General features: G+C 44.5%; 2 protein-coding genes across 2 annotated transcripts in view; both read right to left on the reverse strand.

Annotated features, from left to right (window-relative positions):
• Window positions 1-472: 472 nt before the first annotated feature.
• On the reverse strand, window positions 473-1,315 carry LOC144484825 (uncharacterized). Its single transcript, XM_078203186.1, has one exon. The coding sequence runs from the start codon at window positions 1,313-1,315 to the stop codon at window positions 473-475; it is 843 nt and encodes a 280-aa protein (XP_078059312.1).
• Window positions 1,316-15,988: 14,673 nt separating this feature from the next.
• LOC144484832 (uncharacterized) overlaps window positions 15,989-21,322 on the reverse strand; it is a 102,259-nt gene continuing 96,925 nt past the window's right edge. The window contains exon 11 of the mRNA XM_078203193.1: window positions 15,989-17,449. Within this exon, the coding sequence (XP_078059319.1) occupies window positions 16,699-17,449 (751 nt within the window). The 3' untranslated portion in view covers window positions 15,989-16,698. The remainder of the gene's footprint in view (window positions 17,450-21,322) is intronic.

Here is a 21,322-nt window from a genome sequence, read left to right on the forward strand (position 1 = left end):
ATCACAGAGACATCATTCTAATACAACTCTCAGCTCCAAGTCACAGATACAGACAGCTTACACAGTTATTCAATACAGTGAGAAATGCAAGGGTTGTGAGGAAGAATATTTTGATGCAGTGAGTGGTAATGAGCTGGAACTCGCTGCCTATGACGGTGGAGGAAGTGGAGACAATAAATAATTACAAAGGAAATTGGATGGGATTTGGGGGGTTTCAAACAGAAATGCTGACTCAATATCTCCAAACTTCCTAACACCCTGTCAATCTGTGATCCGTGTGAAATTTGAAACCAGGTATTTGCAACAAGATTCAAAGAGCATCAGCCCACTGGAGGCAAAGTCATGAGACCGGCCAGTCCAGCAGAAAGAAACCCTCCGACCCTCCCCATTGACCAACTGTGAGAATGAACAAAATGCAGTCCTGGATGTAATTGAAAGCAGAAACAATAACAGCAGAATCCAACCCCTGGAATCACTCATGAACTTGTTGATGTCTCAGCAGCTGGGATGAAACTCTGAATCCCTTCCCACACTGAGAGCAGGTGAACGGTCTCTCCCCAGTGTGAACTCGCTGGTGTATCTGCAGATTGGATGACTGAGTGAATCCCCTCCCACACTGAGAGCAGGTGAATGGCCTCTCCCCAGTGTGAACTCGCTGGTGTCTCCGCAGGGTGGATGACAGAGTGAATCCCTTCCCACACTGAGAGCATGTGAATGGTTTCCCCCCAGTGTGAACCCGCTGGTGTATCTGCAGATTGGATGACTGACTGAATCCCTTCCCACACTGAGAGCAGGTGAACGGTTTCTCCCCAGTGTGAACTCGCTGGTGTTTCTGCAGGGTGGGTGATTGAGTGAATCCCTTCCCACACTGAGAGCAGGTGAATGGCCTCTCCCCAGTGTGAACTCTCTGATGTGACCGTAGGCTGGATAAGTCAGTGAATCCCTCCCGACACTGAGAGCAGATGAATGGCCTCTCCCCAGTGTGAACTCGCTGGTGTGTCTGCAGCTGGGATAACCGAGTGAATCCCTTCTCGCACTGAGAGCAGGTGAACGGTTTCTCCCCAGTGTGAACCTGCTGGTGTCTCCACAGAGCGGATGCCTGAGTGAATCCCTCCCCACACTGAGAGCAAGTGAACGGCCTCTCCCCAGTGTGAACTCGCTGGTGTTGCTTCAGGATGGATAACCGAGTGAATCCCTCCCTACAGTGAGAGCAGATGAATGGCCTCTCCCCAGTGTGACTGCGCCGATGAGCTTCCAGCTGAGATGGGGTTCTGTATCTCTTCCCACAGTCCGCACATTTCCATGGTTTCTTCATGGTGCAGGTGTCCTTGCCTCTCTCTTGGGTGGACAATCAGTAGAAGCCTCATACACACACAGAACACGAGTACAGTCTCTCCCCGCTGTGAATGGTGTGATATTTATTCAGGCTGTGTAACTGCTTAAAGCTCTTTACTCAGTGCACTGCAACACTCTAATTCGAGTGTGGAAGCTTTTCCAGTCACACTGATGTTTGAATTTTTTTCAAATCGACAGACTGGACAAACTTTTCTCCTTCTCGATTCAAAGGCCGATGATATTCAGCTCCCAAGGAATATGACTCTGTCAGATCTAGACGTGACGTTTGAGATTTCAGAACGTGATTCCTCTTTCAATATCCTGTAAAATGAGTTTATTAAAGCCATCACAAGATAGAAATTCAGAAGACACAATTCCTGTTTCCATGGAACATTATTTCCTCTCTCATTCCCCAAGAGCTGTGAATCTCCATCCCACACACTCTCCCTCCATTCTCACTCTGCTGTATCTAATATTCACCCTCCCGATTCTCCTGAAGGTGCTGATTGAGGCTGATTGACAGATCCATGCTCACTGCTTCCTGTCCTGGACACAAAAATTATAAGAAATCGGACTGCAGTTGGCCATTCAGCCCATCAAACTGCCTCAATCATTGATTGAGAATTGGCCGATCTAGCTCAGCGCCATTTCCCACGCTATCCCCCAGATGGCTCGATGCCTCAATGTCTTCAATATCTCAAAACTTATCAATCTCTGGCTTGAAATTTCTCGATGACTGAGGCTCCACAGTCCTCTGGGGTGCATAGTTCCAAAACGTCACCACATACTTGAGTGAGGAAATCCTTCCTCATCTTAACTTTCTCTCCATTTCCCTACCTGTTTCCCATAACGCTTGACTCGTTTATCAATCAAAAATCAGTGTAACTCACCCTGGAATATATTCAATGACTCTCACCCTCCACTGATCCCTGTGGAGAAGAAATCCAAAGACTAATGACTCTAATAAGCAAGAGGTGAATGACTGGAAATATCTAAGATAGCGACAGTACAATATTAATCTGTCTGAAGCTCAATCTTCATTCAGAGAGGAGCAGCTTTGCTGGGCCGGAATGGAGGAAGCTGCGTGCGGCCATGGACACAAGTCCGGACTCTGATTGGCTGAAGGACCAGCACCCATCCGGTCCTCCACGGGTTGCCATTGGTCAATCTGCCGTATGTAGACAATGTGGGGGCGGAACCCGATCCCACGTGGGGGTGGGCGGGGCTTTGACCGCCAGCCGCGCTGAGCTGGTGTCCAATCCGCAGTGTTTTGCTTCTGTAACCAGTGATATTGCTGCCAATGGGACACTGTGTGCTGGGAACGCCCCTCTGAGTCATTGTGACCGCACAATGGAGCGCTGCCTGAATCAGCCAATAGCATTCACTCTGCTCCGCGGTGACGTCTCCGGGTTCAGGCGCGCGGACCCGGGAGCCCCGCCCCCACCCATTATTCCCCCAGTCTGTACATTCCACACATTGTTAGTCCAGTCAGATAGACATATATCTGTCTGGGAGCCTGCATGGAGATTTCCAGCTGTGTCCAGGACATGGATCTGTCAATCAGCTTGAATCAGCATCTTCAGGAGAATTGGGAGGGTGAATATTAGATACAGCAGAGTGAGAATGGAGGGAGTGTGTGTGGGACAGGGATTCACAGCTTTTGGGGAATGAGAATTGCTACATCCATCAACCATCCCTGAGCCTTCACAATGAATCTCTTTTCTCAGGACACTCTTATCTCTGACTTTGTCTCTACTTGTAGCTGTCTCACAAAGCAGCTGCCTGTCTGCTGATACGAGAGGCCCTGCTGGGCAAGTTTAATGCTCCATGATTGTGTCTTTAATGACTGAATAGCTATAGGAATGTGGTCAAGCCTGCTAAATCCCATGATGCTTTATATATCAGTCAGTAATTCATTTGTTAACACAGTCCACAAGGATATATAAATACATTTAAAGGCAAAATATTGCGGATGCTGCGATCTGAAACAAAAACAGCAAATGCTGGAAAATATCAGCGGGTCTGACAGCATCTGTGGAGAACTCTGACAAAAGGGTCATCCACACTCGAAACGTTGGTCTATTCTCTTTTTAAAATATATATCACACAGCTGCCTCAGCCTTGGCCCACTCTAACACATACAATTGTGCAATGGTGACTGGCAGGTCAGACAACTGGTCAGAATATTAAAAATGGCCAAGAATGATGAAAAGAATGATAAGGGAGGAAACATTTGAGTATGAGAGAAAGCTTGTTCGAAGTATAAAGACCGATAACAAATGGAGCACTGGCCATAGAGCAATAAAGCACAGAAACAGGTCCTTGGCCCAACTGGTCCATGCTGACCACTGAACCTGTCCCTCAGAATTCTCTCCAGTAACTTATCCACCACTGACGTCAGGCTCAGTGGCCTTCAATTACCAGGCTTCTCTTTGCTACTCGTCTTAAACAACGGAACAACATGAGCCACGCTTCAATCTTCCAGAACTTTGCCAGTGGAAGAGAAGAAGCAAATATCTCTGCAAGGGCCTCTGCAATTTCTTCCCTCGCCTCGCAAAAGATCCGAGAATACACTTGATCAGGCCCAGGGGATTTATCCACCTTAAAGTGCATTAAGGCTGAAGATATTTCCACCCAAGTAACATGTGTGTGGCCCAATACATAACCTCTTATTTCTTTAGCACCCATGATATTCTCCTCAGTAAACATGGGGAGAAATATTCATTAAAAATCTCAGCCATCTCCTGTGGCTCCACACACAGACAGCTACGCTGATTTTTAAGAAGATCTATTCTCTCTGTAGCCACACTTTTATTCTTAATATAGCTATAGAGCCTCTTGGGATTTTCTTTAACCTTACCTGCCAGATCTATATCATACCCTCTTTCTGCCCTCCTGATTGCTCTCTGAAGTGTTCTCTTACACTTTTTAATCACATCAAGTGATTCACTTGTCCCCGATTGCCTAAACCCAATGTATGCTTCCTTCTTTTACCTGACCAGAGCCTCAATATCCCTTGTCAGCCAGGGATCCCTGGCTACATGACCTGAGCAAAGATAACAAGCCTGTACTGTGTTGTCAGCCAGCAGGCTGCTGTGGAAGCTTTCTTCATAACAGAGCAAGAGCGAGCCCTTTCTATATATTTAATTCAAGATTTTATAAGAGATTAGAGGGCAATTTATTTCGTCCATTACTTCAATTGGACTCGTCTCCATTCCCGGTATTTCTGGACCAGACGGGACCATTTCCCTTTTTTCTGGTGGATAATGGAAGTGTCACTGATTCTGATTTGATTTATTATTATGTGTATTAGTATACAGTGAAAAGCATTGTTTCTTGCGTGTTATACAAAGCATACCGTTCATAGAGAAGGAAAGGAGAGGGTGCAGAACGTAGTGTTACAGTCATAGTAGGGTGTAGAGAAAGATCAACTTAATGCAATGCAGGACCATTCAATAGTCTGTTGGCAGCAGGGAAGAAACTGTTCTTGAGTCAGTTGGTACTTGACCTCAGACTTGTGTATCTTTTTCCCGACAGAAGAGAGTATGTCTGGGGTGCGTGAGGTCCTTAATTATGCTAGCTGCTTTGCCGAGGCAGAGGGAAGTGTAGACAGAGTCAATGGATGGGAGGCTAGGTTGTGTGATGGATTGGGCTACATTCACGACCTTTTGTAGTTCCTTGTGGTCTTGGGCAGAATGAATCTCTTCCCACACACAGAATAGGTGACAGGCCTCGCCCCAGTGTGAACTCGATGGTGTCTCAGCAGGTGGGATGACCAAGTGAATCCCCTCCTACACACAGTGCAGGTAAATGGTTTCTCCCCAGTGTGAACTTGCTGATGTACAATGAGGTTGGATGAATACCTAAACATTTTCCCACAGGATGTGCAGCAGAATAGCTTAACCTCAGCGTCAGCTTGCAAGTGTGACTGGAGGCAGAATGAGTCAGCAAATCCCTTCCCACACATGGAGCAGGTGAATGGTCTCTCTCCTGTGTGACTGCGTCGATGCTTTTCCAGCTGGGATGGGTAATTGAATCCCTTCCCACAGTCCTCACATTTCTGAGGTTTCTCCATGGTATCAGGGTCCTTGTGTCTCTCCAGGTTGGATGATCAGTTGAAATCTCCTCCACACACAGAATACGTGTACAGTTTCTCCTCACTGAATGGTGTGATTTTTTTTCAGACTGTGTAACTGGTTAAAGCTCTTTCCACAGTCAGTTCACTGGAGCACTCTCACTCGTGTGTGTGTGTGTGTGTGTGAGAGAGAGAGAGACTCGGTGCTTTTCCAGTCACACGAATTCTTCAAATCTCTACCCAAGTCAAATCAGAACAAACATTTCTCCTTCCACATTTAAAATCTGATGATATTCAGATCCTGATGAATTGAACCACTCTGTTTGATCTTGATGTGATGTTTGGTTTGAACTTTTGGCTGTAAATCCTCACTTCCAATATTCTGCAAAAGTTTACAAATTTAATCACTGTCAGAACAGGATAGAAATTCTGAACAGACAATTCCAGTTTCTCTGGAACATTTTTTCCTCTCTTTTAAATGTCGGTCCCACACACTCTCCCTCCTCCTTGGGCTGAGGTCCCAGTTCAGATGCTGGTCCCACACACTCTCTCTCCCCTCCCTGGGCTGAGGTCCCAGTTCAGATGCTGGTCCCACACTCTCCCTCCTCCCTGGGCTGAGGTCCCAGTTCAGATGCCGCTCCCACACACTCTCTCTCTCTCCTTCCTGAGCTAAGATCCCAGTTCAGATGCCAGTCCCACACACTCTCTCTCTCTCTCTTCTCCCTGGGCTGAGATCCCAGTTCAGTGTTTGGATGAGTCTCTCTGTGTCCCCAGGCGGTGCATTGACAATCCGATCGCCTTCATCCCGATACCGCACCGACACTGCGCATGTTTCACTCTCAGACCGACCCCGCCCCTCATTTAGTCCGATTGGTTGGAGCATCAGCCGCTCACACTCTAACCTCCAGCATCGCCTCCTCCGATTGGTCCGGAATCGGTGTCAATCATTGTGTGTTGGCACATGCGCAGTCGGTAGAGACGGAAGGCAAGAGCTCGAGCGAGAGGTTTTAAAATGCGAGATTTACAAAGGGCGAGTGCGGATCCAGAGTCAAAAATAAATCCGTAAACATAAATAGAGCCAGCAGGTAAGTTAGAGAGGCTTCATAAGCTTACTGTGCCGTCACTAAACCCTCCATAAGCTTTCGGTCCCGCGTTTGCTCGGCGAGGCGATCTTTCTCCAGGAGAGACCCCAGATACCGGCCACCATCTTTATAGAGGCAATCTGCACCAAAGCGCATGCGCTGCTGCCACCTTTATACAGGGCAATGTGCACCAAAGGGCATGCGCTGCCGCCATCTTTATGCGGGGCAATGTGCACTCAAGTGCATGCGCAATCTCCATGCAATCGCAGAATGTGCAACATCTGCCTCTTTACCTGCTCATTGCCCAAGGAGAAATACTCCTTTCAGGTGATGCAGCATTTCACTAGTACTTCCTCCAACTTGGTGAATTATATTCACTGCTCCCTTTGTGGTCTCCTCTACATTGGGGATATTAAACATACACTGGGTGACTGCTTTGTGGAAACATCTTTCACTCCAGCCCCAAGCTTGACCCCAACCTTCCGATCACTTACCATTTCAACTCAGCGTCTTGCTCTCATGCCCACATGTCCACCCTTGGTCTGCTGCAATGCTTCAGTGATACACAATGCAAACTGAATGAAAAACACCTCATCTTCCAATTGGGCAAGTTACAGTCTTCTGGACTCAACATTGCATTCAACATCTTTAGAATGTGAACTTTCCCTTCCATCTTCACTCTCCTTTTTTGTTTTCTGTTATTCAGTTCCCCTTGGCTTGTCCCAACACAACTGCCCTGCATGGACACTGTCCCTTGTTGTTCAGTTTTGCTCCCACTGAGTACTGACCTCTGATCTTCCATTAACACATTCCGTATCTAACCTTTGCCACAGTCAACATTCTTCAATCCCTAATGATTCCATTAACACCCTCTTTTTTCTCAAGCCCCTGACATCATTATCAATCTCTCCTTAACTCTGACCGATCACTAGCTTTCCATTCTGCCCCACCCCTCTTCAAGTTTATCATTTATATCTTTTTTATGTTCTGTAGAAGGGTCACATGGACTCAGACATTAACTTTGTTTCTCTCCACAATTGCTCCCATTCTTGCTGAGTTTATCCAGCATTTTCTGTTTTTATGCATGATCTTTATAGGTGGCAATGAGCCATTCATAAAATGTGCGTTCACTGGGACTTTCAGATCAGCAACAATGGAATTGTAAACCCATGGTCACTCAGTAGTATGGAATTTAAGTATTGCTGATTGAAAGAGATGTGTTTTTGAAGCTTTTCATCTTGCACTCATCCAGACAGATGCAGAAATACAATTTTTCAAAGCAAACAACAATTGCTGCTGCATGAGGAACATGTATTGACTGGTTCGACAGTCAGTTCTGATTGGTTAGGATGTTGCCATGGAGAATGCACCAGGGAACTATCACTCCTGCCTTTGTTTCGTTTCAGAATTGCTTGGACATGTTCCTTCTACATGCAGAGGGCAGCTCCCTGTGTTTGACTATATATAGCTTCTCGCAAGTGTAAGTAAAACACTTCACAAGTCCAACTGATAATCTTTACAATTTGGTATTTTTGTGTCTGTCCGGATGAGTATAAGATACAAAAGGTTTTTAGCAATACTCCAGTGCCTTAAAGGACAAAAATATAGCAGCTAGAGGGAGAGGTGAAGGGGGAGGGTTTCAGAGTTTGGGGATGAGAGACTGAAGGCATGGTCTCAAATGGTGGAGCAATTAAATAGTGAGTGTACAAGAGGCCAGAATGAGAGCAGCACAGATATCTCAGCGGGTTGCGGGGCTGGAGGATAATATAGAGATAGGGAGGGATGAAGCCCTGGAGAGATTTGAACACAAAGAGGAGAATTTTAAACTAAAGACATGAGTGGGACAGGAATTTGCAACTTTGGGGATCAAGAGATCAAAGTGTTCCATAGGAACTAGTATTTCCTGTTCTTCCGGTGATGACTTTGTAAACTCTTTTTGCAGAGAATTAGAACGGGAGGATTTGCAGACGAGAAACTCAAACCAAGTATCACGTAAAGAGCCGACAGAGTCACTCGATTAATCAGGATTTGAATATCGTCAGTCTTCGAATGTGGAAGGAGAAATGATTGTCTGTTCTGCCCGTGGGAAAAGGTTTGAAATATCAGTGTGACTGGAAAAGCACCGAGACACACACACACCCGAGAGAGAGTGTTCCAGTGAACTGACTGTGGAAAGAGCTTGAACCAGTTACACAGCCTGAAAAAACATCACACAGTTCACAGTGACGAGAAATTGTCCACGTGTTCTGTGTGTGAATGAGGCTTCAACTGATCATCCAACCCGGAGGGACACAAGGACACCAACACCATGGAGAAACCGTGGAAATGTGGGGAGTGTGGGAAAGGATTCAATTCTCCATCCCTGCTGGAAATTCATCAGCGCAGTCACACTGGGGAGAGGCCGTTCATCTGCTCAGAGTGTGGGAAAGGATTCACTCAGTCATCCCAATTGCTAACACACCAGCGGTTTCACACTGGGGAGAGGCCATTCATCTGCTTGGAGTGTGGAAAGGGATTCACTCAGTTATCTGACCTGCGGAGACACCAGCGAGTTCACACTGGAGAGACACAGTTCACCTGCTCTGAGTGTGGGAAAGGATTCATTCAGTCATCCAATCTGCTGAAACACCAGCAAGTTCACATTGGGGAGAGACCATTCACCTGCCCTGTATGTGGGAAAGGATTCACTGGGCCCTCTGATTTGCTAAGTCACCAGCGAATTCACACTGAGGAAAAGCTGTTCAGCTGCACTTCCTGTGGAAAGAGATTCAGGTCTTCAGCCCAGCTCAGTGTACACCAGCGAGTTCACACTGGGGAGAAGCCATTCATCTGCTCTGAGTGTGGGAATAAATTTGCTCAGTTATCTCACCTGCAGACACACCAGCGAACACACACTGGAGAGAGACCATTCACCTGCTCTGAGTGTGGGAACAAATTCACTTCTTCATCGCACCTGAGGAGACACCAGCATGTTCACACAAGGGAGAGGCCATTCACCTGCTCCGAGTGTGGGAAGGGATTCACTCAGTCTGGCAGCCTGCTGAGGCACCAACGAGTTCACAATTAACTGCAGGGATTGGATTCTGCTGTTAGTGCAGTTCAATACTGACAGTTCATAAGACCATAAGACATAGGAGCAGAATTAGGCCACTCGGCCCATCGAGTCTGCTCCGCCATTCAATCATGGCTGATTTTTTTTCTCATCCCATTCTCCTGCCTTTTCCCCATAACCCCTGATCCCTGATCTATCTCTGTCTTAAAGACACTCAATGACTGGCCTCCACAGCCGTCTGTGGCAAAGAGTTCCACAGATTCACCATTTCCTGGCTGAAGAAATTCCTCCTCATCTCTGTTTTAAAGGATTGTCCCTTTAGCCTGAGGTTGTGCCCTCTGGTTCTAGTTTTATCTGGTTTGGATTTTGTTTCGTTGATGTTAATAATCCCTGTAACTGGGCTGAAGTTTAAAATTCTAGATCTAGAGCTGATTGTGTTCTCAGGGCTGCAGCTTCCCTTTAAGAACCGCTGCCTCTGATCTTTCCCCATAACTCAGCAACTCTCATCAGAAATTAGTTTACAACAAGATTCTGAACTTTTACTTCAATCCTAAATTGATCTTTGGTACAAACTCTACAATTCAGTGCCTGAGAGGTTCTCCTGATGAACATTTCCAATTAGAAAGTGCTGATTAATCCTTGCTGAGAATTCTTACTGACCTGCACATTACACACAGTGACACCTCCATTATCCACCAGAAAGAAGGGGAATGAGAATTGATGGAGAATCGTGAGTTCCCAAATCTTACCCCTCCTGTGGGTACAGAATTTCGATTTTCAAGTTTGCTTATGACACCACCATAGTGGGTCGGATCTCAAACACTGACGGGACAGAGTACAGGAATGAGATAGAGAATCTGGTAAACTGGTGCGGCAACAATAATCTCTCCCTCAATGTGTGGAATGGACTGCCTGCAGTGATAGTGGAGTCAGCCACTTTCGGAACATTTAAGCGGTTGTTGGATAGGCACATGGAGCACACCAGGATGATAGGGAGTGGGAAAGCTTGATCTTGGTTTCAGATAAAGCTCGGCACAACATTGAGGGCTGAAGGGCCTGTTCTGTGCTATACTGTTCTATGTTCTATGTTCTAATGTCAACAAAACGAAGGAGATTGTCATCGACTTCAGGAAGCGTAAAGGAGAACATGCCCCTGTCTACATCGTAAGAAGTTTAACAACACCAGGTTAAAGTCCAACAGGTTTATTTGGTAGCAAAAGCCACACAAGCTTTCGAGGCTCTGAGCCCCTTCTTCAGGTGAGTGGGAATTCTGTTCACAAACAGAACTTATAAAGACACAGACTCAATTTACATGAATAATGGTTGGAATGCGAATACTTACAACTAATCCAGTCTTTAAGAAACAAAACAATGGGAGTGGAGAGAGCATCAAGACAGGCTAAAAAGATGTGTATTGTCTCCAGACAAGACAGCCAGTGAAACTCTGCAGGTCACCAGGCAAGACTGTTCTCTTCCTGTTGGGGAGCACTTCAGCAGTCACGGGCATTCGGCCTCTGATATTCGGGTAAGCGTTCTCCAAGGCGGCCTTCGCGACACACGACAGCGCAGAGTCGCTGAGCAGAAACTGATAGCCAAGTTCCGCACACACAAGGACGGCCTCAACCGGGATATTGGGTTTATGTCACACTATTTGTAACTCCCACAGTTGCGTGGACCTGCAGAGTTTCACTGGCTGTCTTGTCTGGAGACAATACACATCTTTTTAGCCTGTCTTGATGCTCTCTCCACTCCCATTGTTTTGTTTCTTAAAGACTGGATTAGTTGTAAGTATTCGCATTCCAACCATTATTCATGTAAATTGAGTCTGTGTCTTTATAAGTTCTGTTTGTGAACAGAATTCCCACTCACCTGAAGAAGGGGCTCAGAGCCTCGAAAGCTTGTGTGGCTTTTGCTACCAAATAAACCTGTTGGACTTTAACCTGGTGTTGTTAAACTTCTTACTGTGTTTACCCCAGTCCAACGCCGGCATCTCCACATCCTGTCTACATCAACAGAGACGAAGTAGTAAGGGTCGAGTGCTTCAAATTTTTAGGTATCCAGATCACCAACAACCTGTCCTGGTCCCCTCACACCGACACTATAGTTAAGAAAGCCCACCAGTGCCTCTACTTTCTCAGAAGACGAAGGAAATTTGGCATGTCAACTACGACTCTCACCAACTTTTACGGATGCACCAAAGAAAGCATTCTTTCTGGTTGTATCACAGCTTGGTATGGCTCCTGCTCTGCCCAAGACGCAAGAAACTACAAAAGGTCGTGAATGTCGCCCAATCCATCACGCAAACCAGCCTCCCATCCATTGACTCTGTCTACACTTCCCGCTGCCTGGGCAAAGCAGCCAGCATAAATAAGGACACCATGCACTCCAGACATACTTTCTTCCACCTTCTTTCCTCGGGGAAAAAGATACAAAAGTTTGAGGTCACACATAACTGACTCAAGAACAGCTTCTTCCCTGCTGCCATCAGACTTTTGAATGCACCTACCTCACATTAAGTTGATCCTTCTCTGCACCCTAGCTATGACTGGCCGTGATTGTAACACTACATTCTGCACTCTCGTTTCCTTCTTTATGAACAGTATGCTTGTCTGTATAGCGCACAAGAAACAATACTTTTCACTGTATACTAATACATGTGACAATAAATCAAATCAAATCAAAAAAGTATTCCCCTCAGCTCGGGAGTGCACACAAGTTCCACTCCAAGTACTAGGCTGTAAAAAAAAATCTCTGTCCGATAACCCTATAAAATCTGAAGAAATTTCTGGATTATTATAGAAGTAGCTCACTGTGTTATGAAGAAAGCTTCCACAGCAGGTTACTGGCTGACAAACACAGGACAGACCTGTTAACTCTGTTTGCAGCACAGGCCTTCAATCTCATGACCCTCATGTAATCTAACTGTCTGCGTGAAGGTTAAAACAGGCTCTCGAGAGTGAAGAGATTTTGAAGTGATCCGTACTGACTTCAGCCCAATACCCACACTCTGGCTCACAACAGTTAACCATTCAGAGGAGACTGCAGCCACCAGCTACAGAGACCAGCACTCACTCTGTATCATCCTGTTTGTCCTCTGGGACTGGTAAACCATTCTCACCTGTCAGTTTGTGGGTTTTTCCTGTTTATTTAGCTTCTGCATCACACTTAAACTGTTGTTCCTCAATGAAATACTTTAAGTCACTTCTGAGCTCAACACCCTTTTTGGGTAATCTGTGATTTGTGAAGCTAAATCTTACAAGTGGTGTTCGGAGTGGGATCAGTTTTCGTTAAACATGAATGGAGAAGTTCCTAAGTGAAGCCAGGACTATACAATGGCACTGCCTCATTACAGGGAATGACTGATAGATAGTCTAACAGAGAAAACAGACCGGGGGTGAGAGATATCCTGTGGATTGGAGAAGAGGGTGACACGGATTACGAGTATATCCTCAATAAGATTTCTAAACCGGTTCAGAAAGGACAAATTGATGAGGTCCAGAATCAGTTAGAAAATATCCACAAGGTGGATGCAAGTGAACAGAGACCTGGAGAATCTTTAAAGTTCGTGCATGAACTTATGTTTGAACCAGATGTATTTACAGCATGTCAATAATTTAGAATTGTGAAAGATGATCTGCAGGTGGGGAGGATGAATCTAAGTCAACAGTTATCACACTTACTGGAAAAGTTTTGACATTTACTCTCGATGGCAGCTTATGGATTTGTGTGGCTGATTCTGATCATTCGAGTAGCTTCAGTCTGTTATCCAGGGAATGTCATTCAGAAATTAGGAAAGCAAGCTTGGAAACAGCTTAAAATGGTGAGGTTAGTCTGAAATCAGTTGAGATGTCAATAAAGATAATCCCTCTCTTGGTGGGGACATCTTTAAGAAATCACCAATAACCTTATATAAATCTTTGGAAATGTATTGACTATTATGGGGGTCTCTCTCTCACTCCTTTTCTTATCAGGAAAGCTTTCTGGGTTGATAAACACAGGACAGTGTGGACCTGTTGTCTCTGCCAAAGACACTTCTGTAGCACAGAACCTGAAACAAGACAAACTTGATCGGCTTGGGGGGTTGTCATGACCCACATGGAAACCAACTGTCTGAGTAACGATTAAGCCAGATGTCCGAGCAAGCAATGAGCCACAAAATGACTTCATGAATATCCGATGGGAATAGGAGGGATTACCTTGATTATCTGTGCTTGACTAATGGACAATTGAATAAGTGATTGATGTAAGACCCCAAAAATAAGGTTTATGAATGGGCCTTTGAGAGGGTAAATCACATCAGACACCAAAGAACTTCTCAAAGTGATCCATCCATCCACATTTGTCCCTCTTCATTGGAGGTGTGAGAAACAGGTTTATAGATGTGGCCTAATGTACAATGAATGATGACACTTTAAAATGGAAATTCCACGCAAGTTGCTGAAATCGAGTGTCTGTTGCCATGGCTACTGAGTAGGTTTGTGAATGTGCCAAAGACTCACAAGCAGAGCGATCAGTCTCAATCACTTTTGAAAGTTACTGTTGGATCTCCACCAGTCATTCAGACAATGTGTTCCAGATCGTCATAATTCACTGAGTAAAATAATCTCTCATCTCCATCCTGGATATTTTGCTAATTATTTTAAATCCGGGTTCTGTGGTTACCAACCATCCCCACAATGGAAACAATTTCTCCCGATGGAGATGGAAAATGTTTTTTAAAAATCCACACCTCTATTAAATAATTCCTTAACCTTCTCAGCTTGAATAAGAACAATCCCAGCTGCTGCAGTCTCTCCACAGAACTAAAAGCTCTCATCCCTGATACTATTCTGGGAAATTTTCCCTGCACCCTCTCCAAGACCTTGACATCTTTCCCAAAGTGCGGTGCTCAGCATTGAACACAATATTTCAGCTGGGGATTAATCAGTGATTTATTAAGATTTACTATAATTGTCTTGCTTTTGTACTCCATGTCTCCATTAATAAACGGAGAACCTATTAGTTTTATATTTAAACAGCTTGATCAACTTGTCCTGTCACAGTAAAGCATTTGTTTACATCCACTCCCAAGTCACTGCATTCCTGCATTCTGTTTAAAATTGTCCCATTTAGTTTATTCTGCCTCTCCTCATTCTTCCTTCCAAAATCTATCATTGACTGAATCACTTTGGGATGCTCTAAGGGTGTGAAAGTTTCTGAATGAACACAAGAACTTTCTTTCTCTTTTACAGCTGATTTTGATTTTGTAGATTTTGCTCCAAAGGTTAAATAGGGATTGATATTCAAAGTTAATTATGTGACTGATCAGGAACAACTTTAGCTGGGAGTGAGTGAATTGAAATTTAAGTTAGTTTATTTGGTTGGCCAAAAAGATTTGAATCAGTGAATCGAGAGGAAAGATCCCAGACAGCGGTTCTTCAAGGTCCACTGCAGGCCTGACAGTTCAATCAGATCCACTCTCAGCTCAGGAGAGCTCAAAAACTCCACAGACTGTCCACAGGGGAGTTCTCCTGCTGCAGTGGGACCAACATTCCTGCCTTAACTAACACTACTATGGGTTAGTCGGTGTAGTAGGTAAAAAATACCTCTGAGGCTGGTATGAGTCAAAATAAAGTAGGCTTTATTCTCACAAGCTCACGGGAGCGGAAGCCAAAGTTCTCCCTGAACACAGAAAAGTGGGGATATATATACATTATGGCTCCCAGCACCAGTCACGACACAAACACTGGTCTGGTCATGAATCAAAGTCCAGTTCTCTGGCAGCTGTAGTCACGATACAGTCTGAGGTTTCCTGCTCTTCCACGGCCCTTCCTTTGAAGTTACCGGCACAATTGTAGCTGGCCCAGCGGGAGTCCTCCTTTAAATGGCCGTTATCATGCTCCACATCTTGTAATTGCCTTCCTTCCTCAAACCACAGACAAGCTTGTAGAAAAGGTAAGACTTTACAAACATTACATTGATATTTTGCTGTCTGTCTTTATAAGAATGAAGTTAAAGAATGAAACCATGAATAAATAACTTATATTCATGCCTGAAGCACTATAAACAAGGGGATTAGCCATAATGAAGGGTCATGCTTGTGATACATTCTAAGTACAAAGTTCAACCTTTTAGGTACAAAATACATTAACCCTTTCCCTTCTTCAATCGGTCTGACTGCTGTTTGTGGAATCTTACTGTGTACAAACTGACTTGAGAAACAGTAACAACTTGTATAAGTTGTTGGTGAGGCCACACCTGGAGTACTATGTACAGTTTTGGTCTCCTTATTTGAGAAAGGATATCCTGACACTGGAGGGGGTGCAGAGGAAGTTCATGAGGTTGATTCTGGAATTGAGAGGGTTGGCTTTTGGAGAAAGACTAAGTAGACTGGGACTATACTCATTGGAATTCAGAAGAATGAGGGGAGATCTTATAGAAACATATAAGATTATGAAGGGAATGGATAAGATAGAAATAAGGAGGTTGTTTCCATTGGCAGGTGAAACTAGAACTAGGGGTCATGGCCTCAAAATAAGGCAGAGCAGATTTAGGACTGAGTTGAGGAGGAACTTGTGAATCTGTGGAATTCCCTGTCCACTGAAGCAGTTGAGGCTACCTCATTGAATGTTTTCAAGGCCAGATAGATAAATGTTTGAACAGTAAATGAATTAAGGGTTATGGTCAGTGGGTGGGTAAGCGGAGCTGAGTCCACAAAAAGATCAATGATCTTATTGAATGGCGGAGCAGGCTCGAGGGGCCAGATGGCCTACACCTGCTCCTAGTTCTTATGTCTTTATAGAACATGTTTAATGTAATAAAACATCCCACTATGCTTCAGAGGAGTTTGAGAAAGAAAAAACGGAGTCACATGGGAAATATTTGGATAAATGGACAAAACCATGATTGGAGAGGCAGATTATAACAATCACTTTTAACCAGGAGAGAGTGTTGGAGAGGACAGAGAGCTTGAGGGAGCCTTTGAAAAGGAACTACCTTGTGTTTGTGATGTTAAAAGATTCAGACATTGGTATTTAACATAAAGCTGATTTATTTGACTTTTATCGAGAATATTAACATCTATAAGTAGGCTGGAGTTTATTATCAGCAGAAATAGACCCTGATCAGCAATGTTCATTCCTGACTTGATTAACCACAAAATCTAATCATTGTAGTTACTCATGAATTCGCTGGTGGGTCAGCAGGTCAGATGACTGAGTGAATCCCTTCCCACACTCGGAGCAGATGAACCGCCTCTCGCCAGAGTGAATTCGCTGGTGTCTCAGCAAGTGCGATGAGGTAGTGAATCCCTTTCCACACTTGGAGCATGTGAACGGTCTCTCCCCAGTGTGAACAAGCTGATGTGTCAGGAGGTCAGATGATCGAGTGAATCCCTTCCCACATTGGGAACAGGTGAACGGTTTCTCTTCAGTGTGGCCTCGCTGGTGTGTCAGCAGGTTGGATAACTGAGTGAATCCCTTCCCACAGTCAGAGCAGGTGAACGGCCTCTCCCCAGTGTGAACTCGCTGGTGTACAATGAGATGAGATGAATGTCTGAACCCAGTCCCACAATGAGAGCACCTGAATGGTTTCTCATCAGTGTGAACACGTTGATGGGACAACAGTTCCCTGGAACTTTTAAAACATTTCCCGCAGTCTGAACAATTAAAAGGTTTCTGGTCAGTGTGAACTTGCTGGTGAGCCAGCAGATGAGACAAATGAGGGAATTTCTTTCCACATCTGGAGCAGGTAAATGGTTTCTCCCCTGAATGACCTCGCTGGTGTGTCCGTAAGTTGGATGACTGAGTGAATTTCTTCCCACACTCACAACAGGTGAATGGTCTCTCCCCAGTGTGAACTCGCTGGTGTATCATTAGCTGGGATAAGTGACTGAATCCTTTCCCACACTCAGAGCAGCTGATTGGTCTTTCCCCAGTGTGAGCACACTGGTGAGTTTCCAGCTCAGCTGAGGATCTGAATACTGCTGCACATTCCTCACATTTCCAAGTCATCCCCCCGCTGTGACTGCATTCGTGCTTTGACAGATCAGATGATTGGTTGAAGCCTCGTCCACACACAGAACACGTGTATGGTTTCTCCCCACTGTGACGAATGCTTTCTCCTTCCATGTTCAAAGTCCAGTGATATTCAGGCTATGATATTAAGGGTGACTCCGTCAGATCCTGATGTGATGTTTTGTTTGAGACCAGACCGCAAATCGTCCCCTTCTAAAACCCTGTGAAATTGATTTAAAACAGAAAAAAGGGAGTGAGAGAGAACCCACAACAACACAAAGGCAGGTTGTCAAATTGAGCTGAATGAATCTGGTAATTTCTGGGGCCAGCAGGAGGAAATAGTCACCATGAAGCTGCTGGATTGTCATAAAAACCCAGTTGCTTCTCCACGCGGACATGGAGAGAATGTGCAAATTCCACATAAAGTCAAATAGAAATATTCAGAATGTCACAAAGACGAGTGAACTGTCCAATTAATCCCATTCACCATCACTCTGCCAATTTACCTTCTGCAAGTATTTATCCAATTCCCTTTGAAAGTCACTATCAAACCTGCTTCTAGCACCTGTCAGTTTGTGCAATTCCAGATCACATCAAATCATTGTGTAAAACAATCTCCTTATCATGCCCTAAAGTTAGGCTGTCAATTATGTTAAATCTCTGTGTCCTCTGCTTACAGACCCTCCTGCTCCTGGGAAACAGTTCCTCTCCATTGACACTATCATAAATCATTTGTCATTTTAAACATCTCTATTAAATCTCCCCATCATATTCCCTGATCTAAAAACCCACGTTTTTCCTGTCCTGAAGAATCATATGGACTCAAAATGTTAACTGTTTCTCTCTGAACAGATGCTGCAGGACCTGCCGAGGTTTTCTGCTTTTCTCCCTGATTTTCCTTCCATAATCAATCAGAAACCCTTCATGATTTTGAACATCTTGATTAAATAGGAACACACAAAACCTGAGAAAGATACAGAGGAAAGGAGAGACAGAAAGACTGAGAGAAAAATTGAGAGAGATTTTAAAAAGCAGAAAGATGAGGTTGTCAAAGATAAAAGCTGAGAAACAGGAAACAAGCAACACACAATGATATAAAATATAAGGGAGCAGGCTATCAGTTCCCGGCTATGGGGATCAGAGCGAACTCTGACTGATCCACAAACACAGCCAGTTATATCTGGGAATGGAAACTCTGAACAGAAATAATAGGCTCATTTGTAAATGTCACCGCAATGTGATCAGTGTGACTCTGCCCTGACTCTGTGGACAGATAAAGGCCGCATTGACAGATGTTCTCACCAGATTGTGGTCCCTGGATTTATTTTCTGCTCAGAAGTGAGATGTGAGGTTTGGAACCGGCAGCAGAGAAACAGGAAGTTGTGTTACCCGAGAATGAAACAGCCGGCGTCAGTTTGATGTTATCACAGTGAACAGTCTTCCTGCCTGTGAGGGTGAACTCACTCTGACAGCATCAAGAACAACCACACAGATTGCTACTGGTCTCAGCATTACATTCACCTCCATTCCCATGTTAAACAATAAATATGCATTCTCTCTACTTTCTGACAGCGAATCTTCTATCAGAAGCAGTGCAGGGGGTAATATGTTACCCCCTGCACTACTAGCTTTTGTTTTCCATGATAACCTTTGATGTGGCACCTTATCACATGTTTTCTGGAATTCAATTCAGCAGATCCACAGGTTCCCTTCTATCCACACGTTACTTCTTCAAAGAACTCCAATTGGTTAAACACAATCTCATTAAACCATGCTAACTCTTCCTGATTACCTTGAGTTTTTCCAAAGTGGCCAGCTATAACCTCTTTAATGATTGATTCTAACATCTTCCCCACAACAGATGTCTATCGAACTGGCCTAAATTTCCTGTCTTATGCCACCATCCATTCTTGAATTAGAGGGCTTATATTTGCTACTTTCCAGTCTGATGGAACTTTGGAAAATTAACACCAACAAATCTACTGTCACTATCTCATTAACCACCTTCTTAAGATGCTAGGATGAATTCCATCGTGACCCAGAGACTTGTCAGCTGCAGCTCAGTACAGCTTCCCACGTCATTGTAATTTCTCTTAGTTCCTCTCTCCCTTCCACCTCCTGATTTACGGCTAGGACTGGCTGGTTTTGTATTTTCTATAGTGAAGACAGAAGCAAAGATTTGTTTATTTCATTGGCCATTTATAGAACATAGAACATTACAGCGCAGAACAGGCCCTTCGGCCCACGATGTTGCACCGACCAGTTAAAAAAAAAACTGTGACCCTCCAACCTAAACCAATTTCTTTTCGTCCATGAACCTATCTACGGATCTCTTAAACGCCCCCAAACTAGGCGCATTTACTACTGATGCTGGCAGGGCATTCCAATCCCTCACCACCCTCTGGGTAAAGAACCTACCCCTGACATCGGTTCTATAACTACCCCCCCTCAATTTAAAGCCATGCCCCCTCGTGCTGGATTTCTCCATCAGAGGAAAAAGGCTATCACTATCCACCCTATCTAAACCTCTAATCATCTTATATGTTTCAATAAGATCCCCTCTTAGCCGCCGCCTTTCCAGCGAAAACAATCCCAAATCCCTCAGCCTCTCCTCATAGGATCTCCCCTCCATACCAGGCAACATCCTGGGAAACCTCCTCTGCACCCTCTCCAAAGCCTCCACATCCTTCCTGTAATGTGGGGACCAGAACTGCACACAGTACTCCAAGTGCGGCCGCACCAGAGTTGTGTACAGTTGCAACATAACGCTACGACTCCTAAATTCAATCCCCCTACCAATAAACGCCAAGACACCATATGCCTTCTTAACAACCTTATCTACTTGATTCCCAACTTTCAGGGATCTATGCACACATACACCTAGATCCCTCTGCTCCTCCACACTATTCAAAGTCCTCCCGTTAGCCCTATACTCAACACATCTGTTATTCCTACCAAAGTGAATTACCTCACACTTCTCCGCATTAAACTCCATCCGCCACCTCTCGGCCCAACTTTGCAACCTGTCTAAGTCTTCCTGCAAACTACGACACCCTTCCTTTATTATCTACTATTACTCCCCATTCTCATTTTCTTGAGAGCCAACACTCACCTTATTCCTCTTTTCCTTTTCGAATACCTATAGAAACTCTTGCTATTCATTTTTACATTAACAGCTAACTTCCTCTCATACTCTAATGTTTTTCTTCCAATTAACCTTTTAGTCATTCTCTACTGTTCTTTATATTCCAGCCAATCATCTGACCTGCCACTCACCTCTGTGTAGCTATATGCTTTTCCCTTAAGTTTGATGCTTTGAGGAAGAAGGAGACAGGGAGATGGAGAGCACGTCAAAAGGAACTATTTAAAAATAATAATAATTCATGGGGTGTGGACATTGCTGGCAAGGCCAGCATTTTTTGCCCAATTTTTGAGATTCCCGTCTGAGCTGTAAACCTTTGGATTAAATCCCACCATCAACAAATTATTTCCCAGCTGAATGTGAAAATTGACTCAGTCATCCCATTTACCGATAGAACAGCAGAATTACACCAGAGGAAGACCACTCAAACACTTAACGTTCGCAAAGGGATTTCCTCAGTGGTTAACACTCTATAACTTTAAAAGCTCAAAGCATTTTAACTACCCCTCTTATTGGCGAGGGATAGTTTAACTGTTCTGTCTAAGAAGGCACAAATCACTTGTTCACCCCAGCGAGTTCACATCTAAATGCAGGTGATTGTTATGTTGTCAATCACACCCAGGACAGAAATGTGCTGGAAGG

Source organism: Mustelus asterias, unplaced genomic scaffold (assembly GCF_964213995.1).
Source record: "Mustelus asterias unplaced genomic scaffold, sMusAst1.hap1.1 HAP1_SCAFFOLD_129, whole genome shotgun sequence".
Lineage (NCBI taxonomy): Eukaryota > Metazoa > Chordata > Chondrichthyes > Carcharhiniformes > Triakidae > Mustelus > Mustelus asterias.

Excerpts from the sequence above, each read along its gene's own strand:
- LOC144484825 (XM_078203186.1), bottom strand. The coding sequence starts at position 1,315 with ATGAAGAAACCATGGAAATGTGCGGACTGTGGGAAGAGATACAGAACC.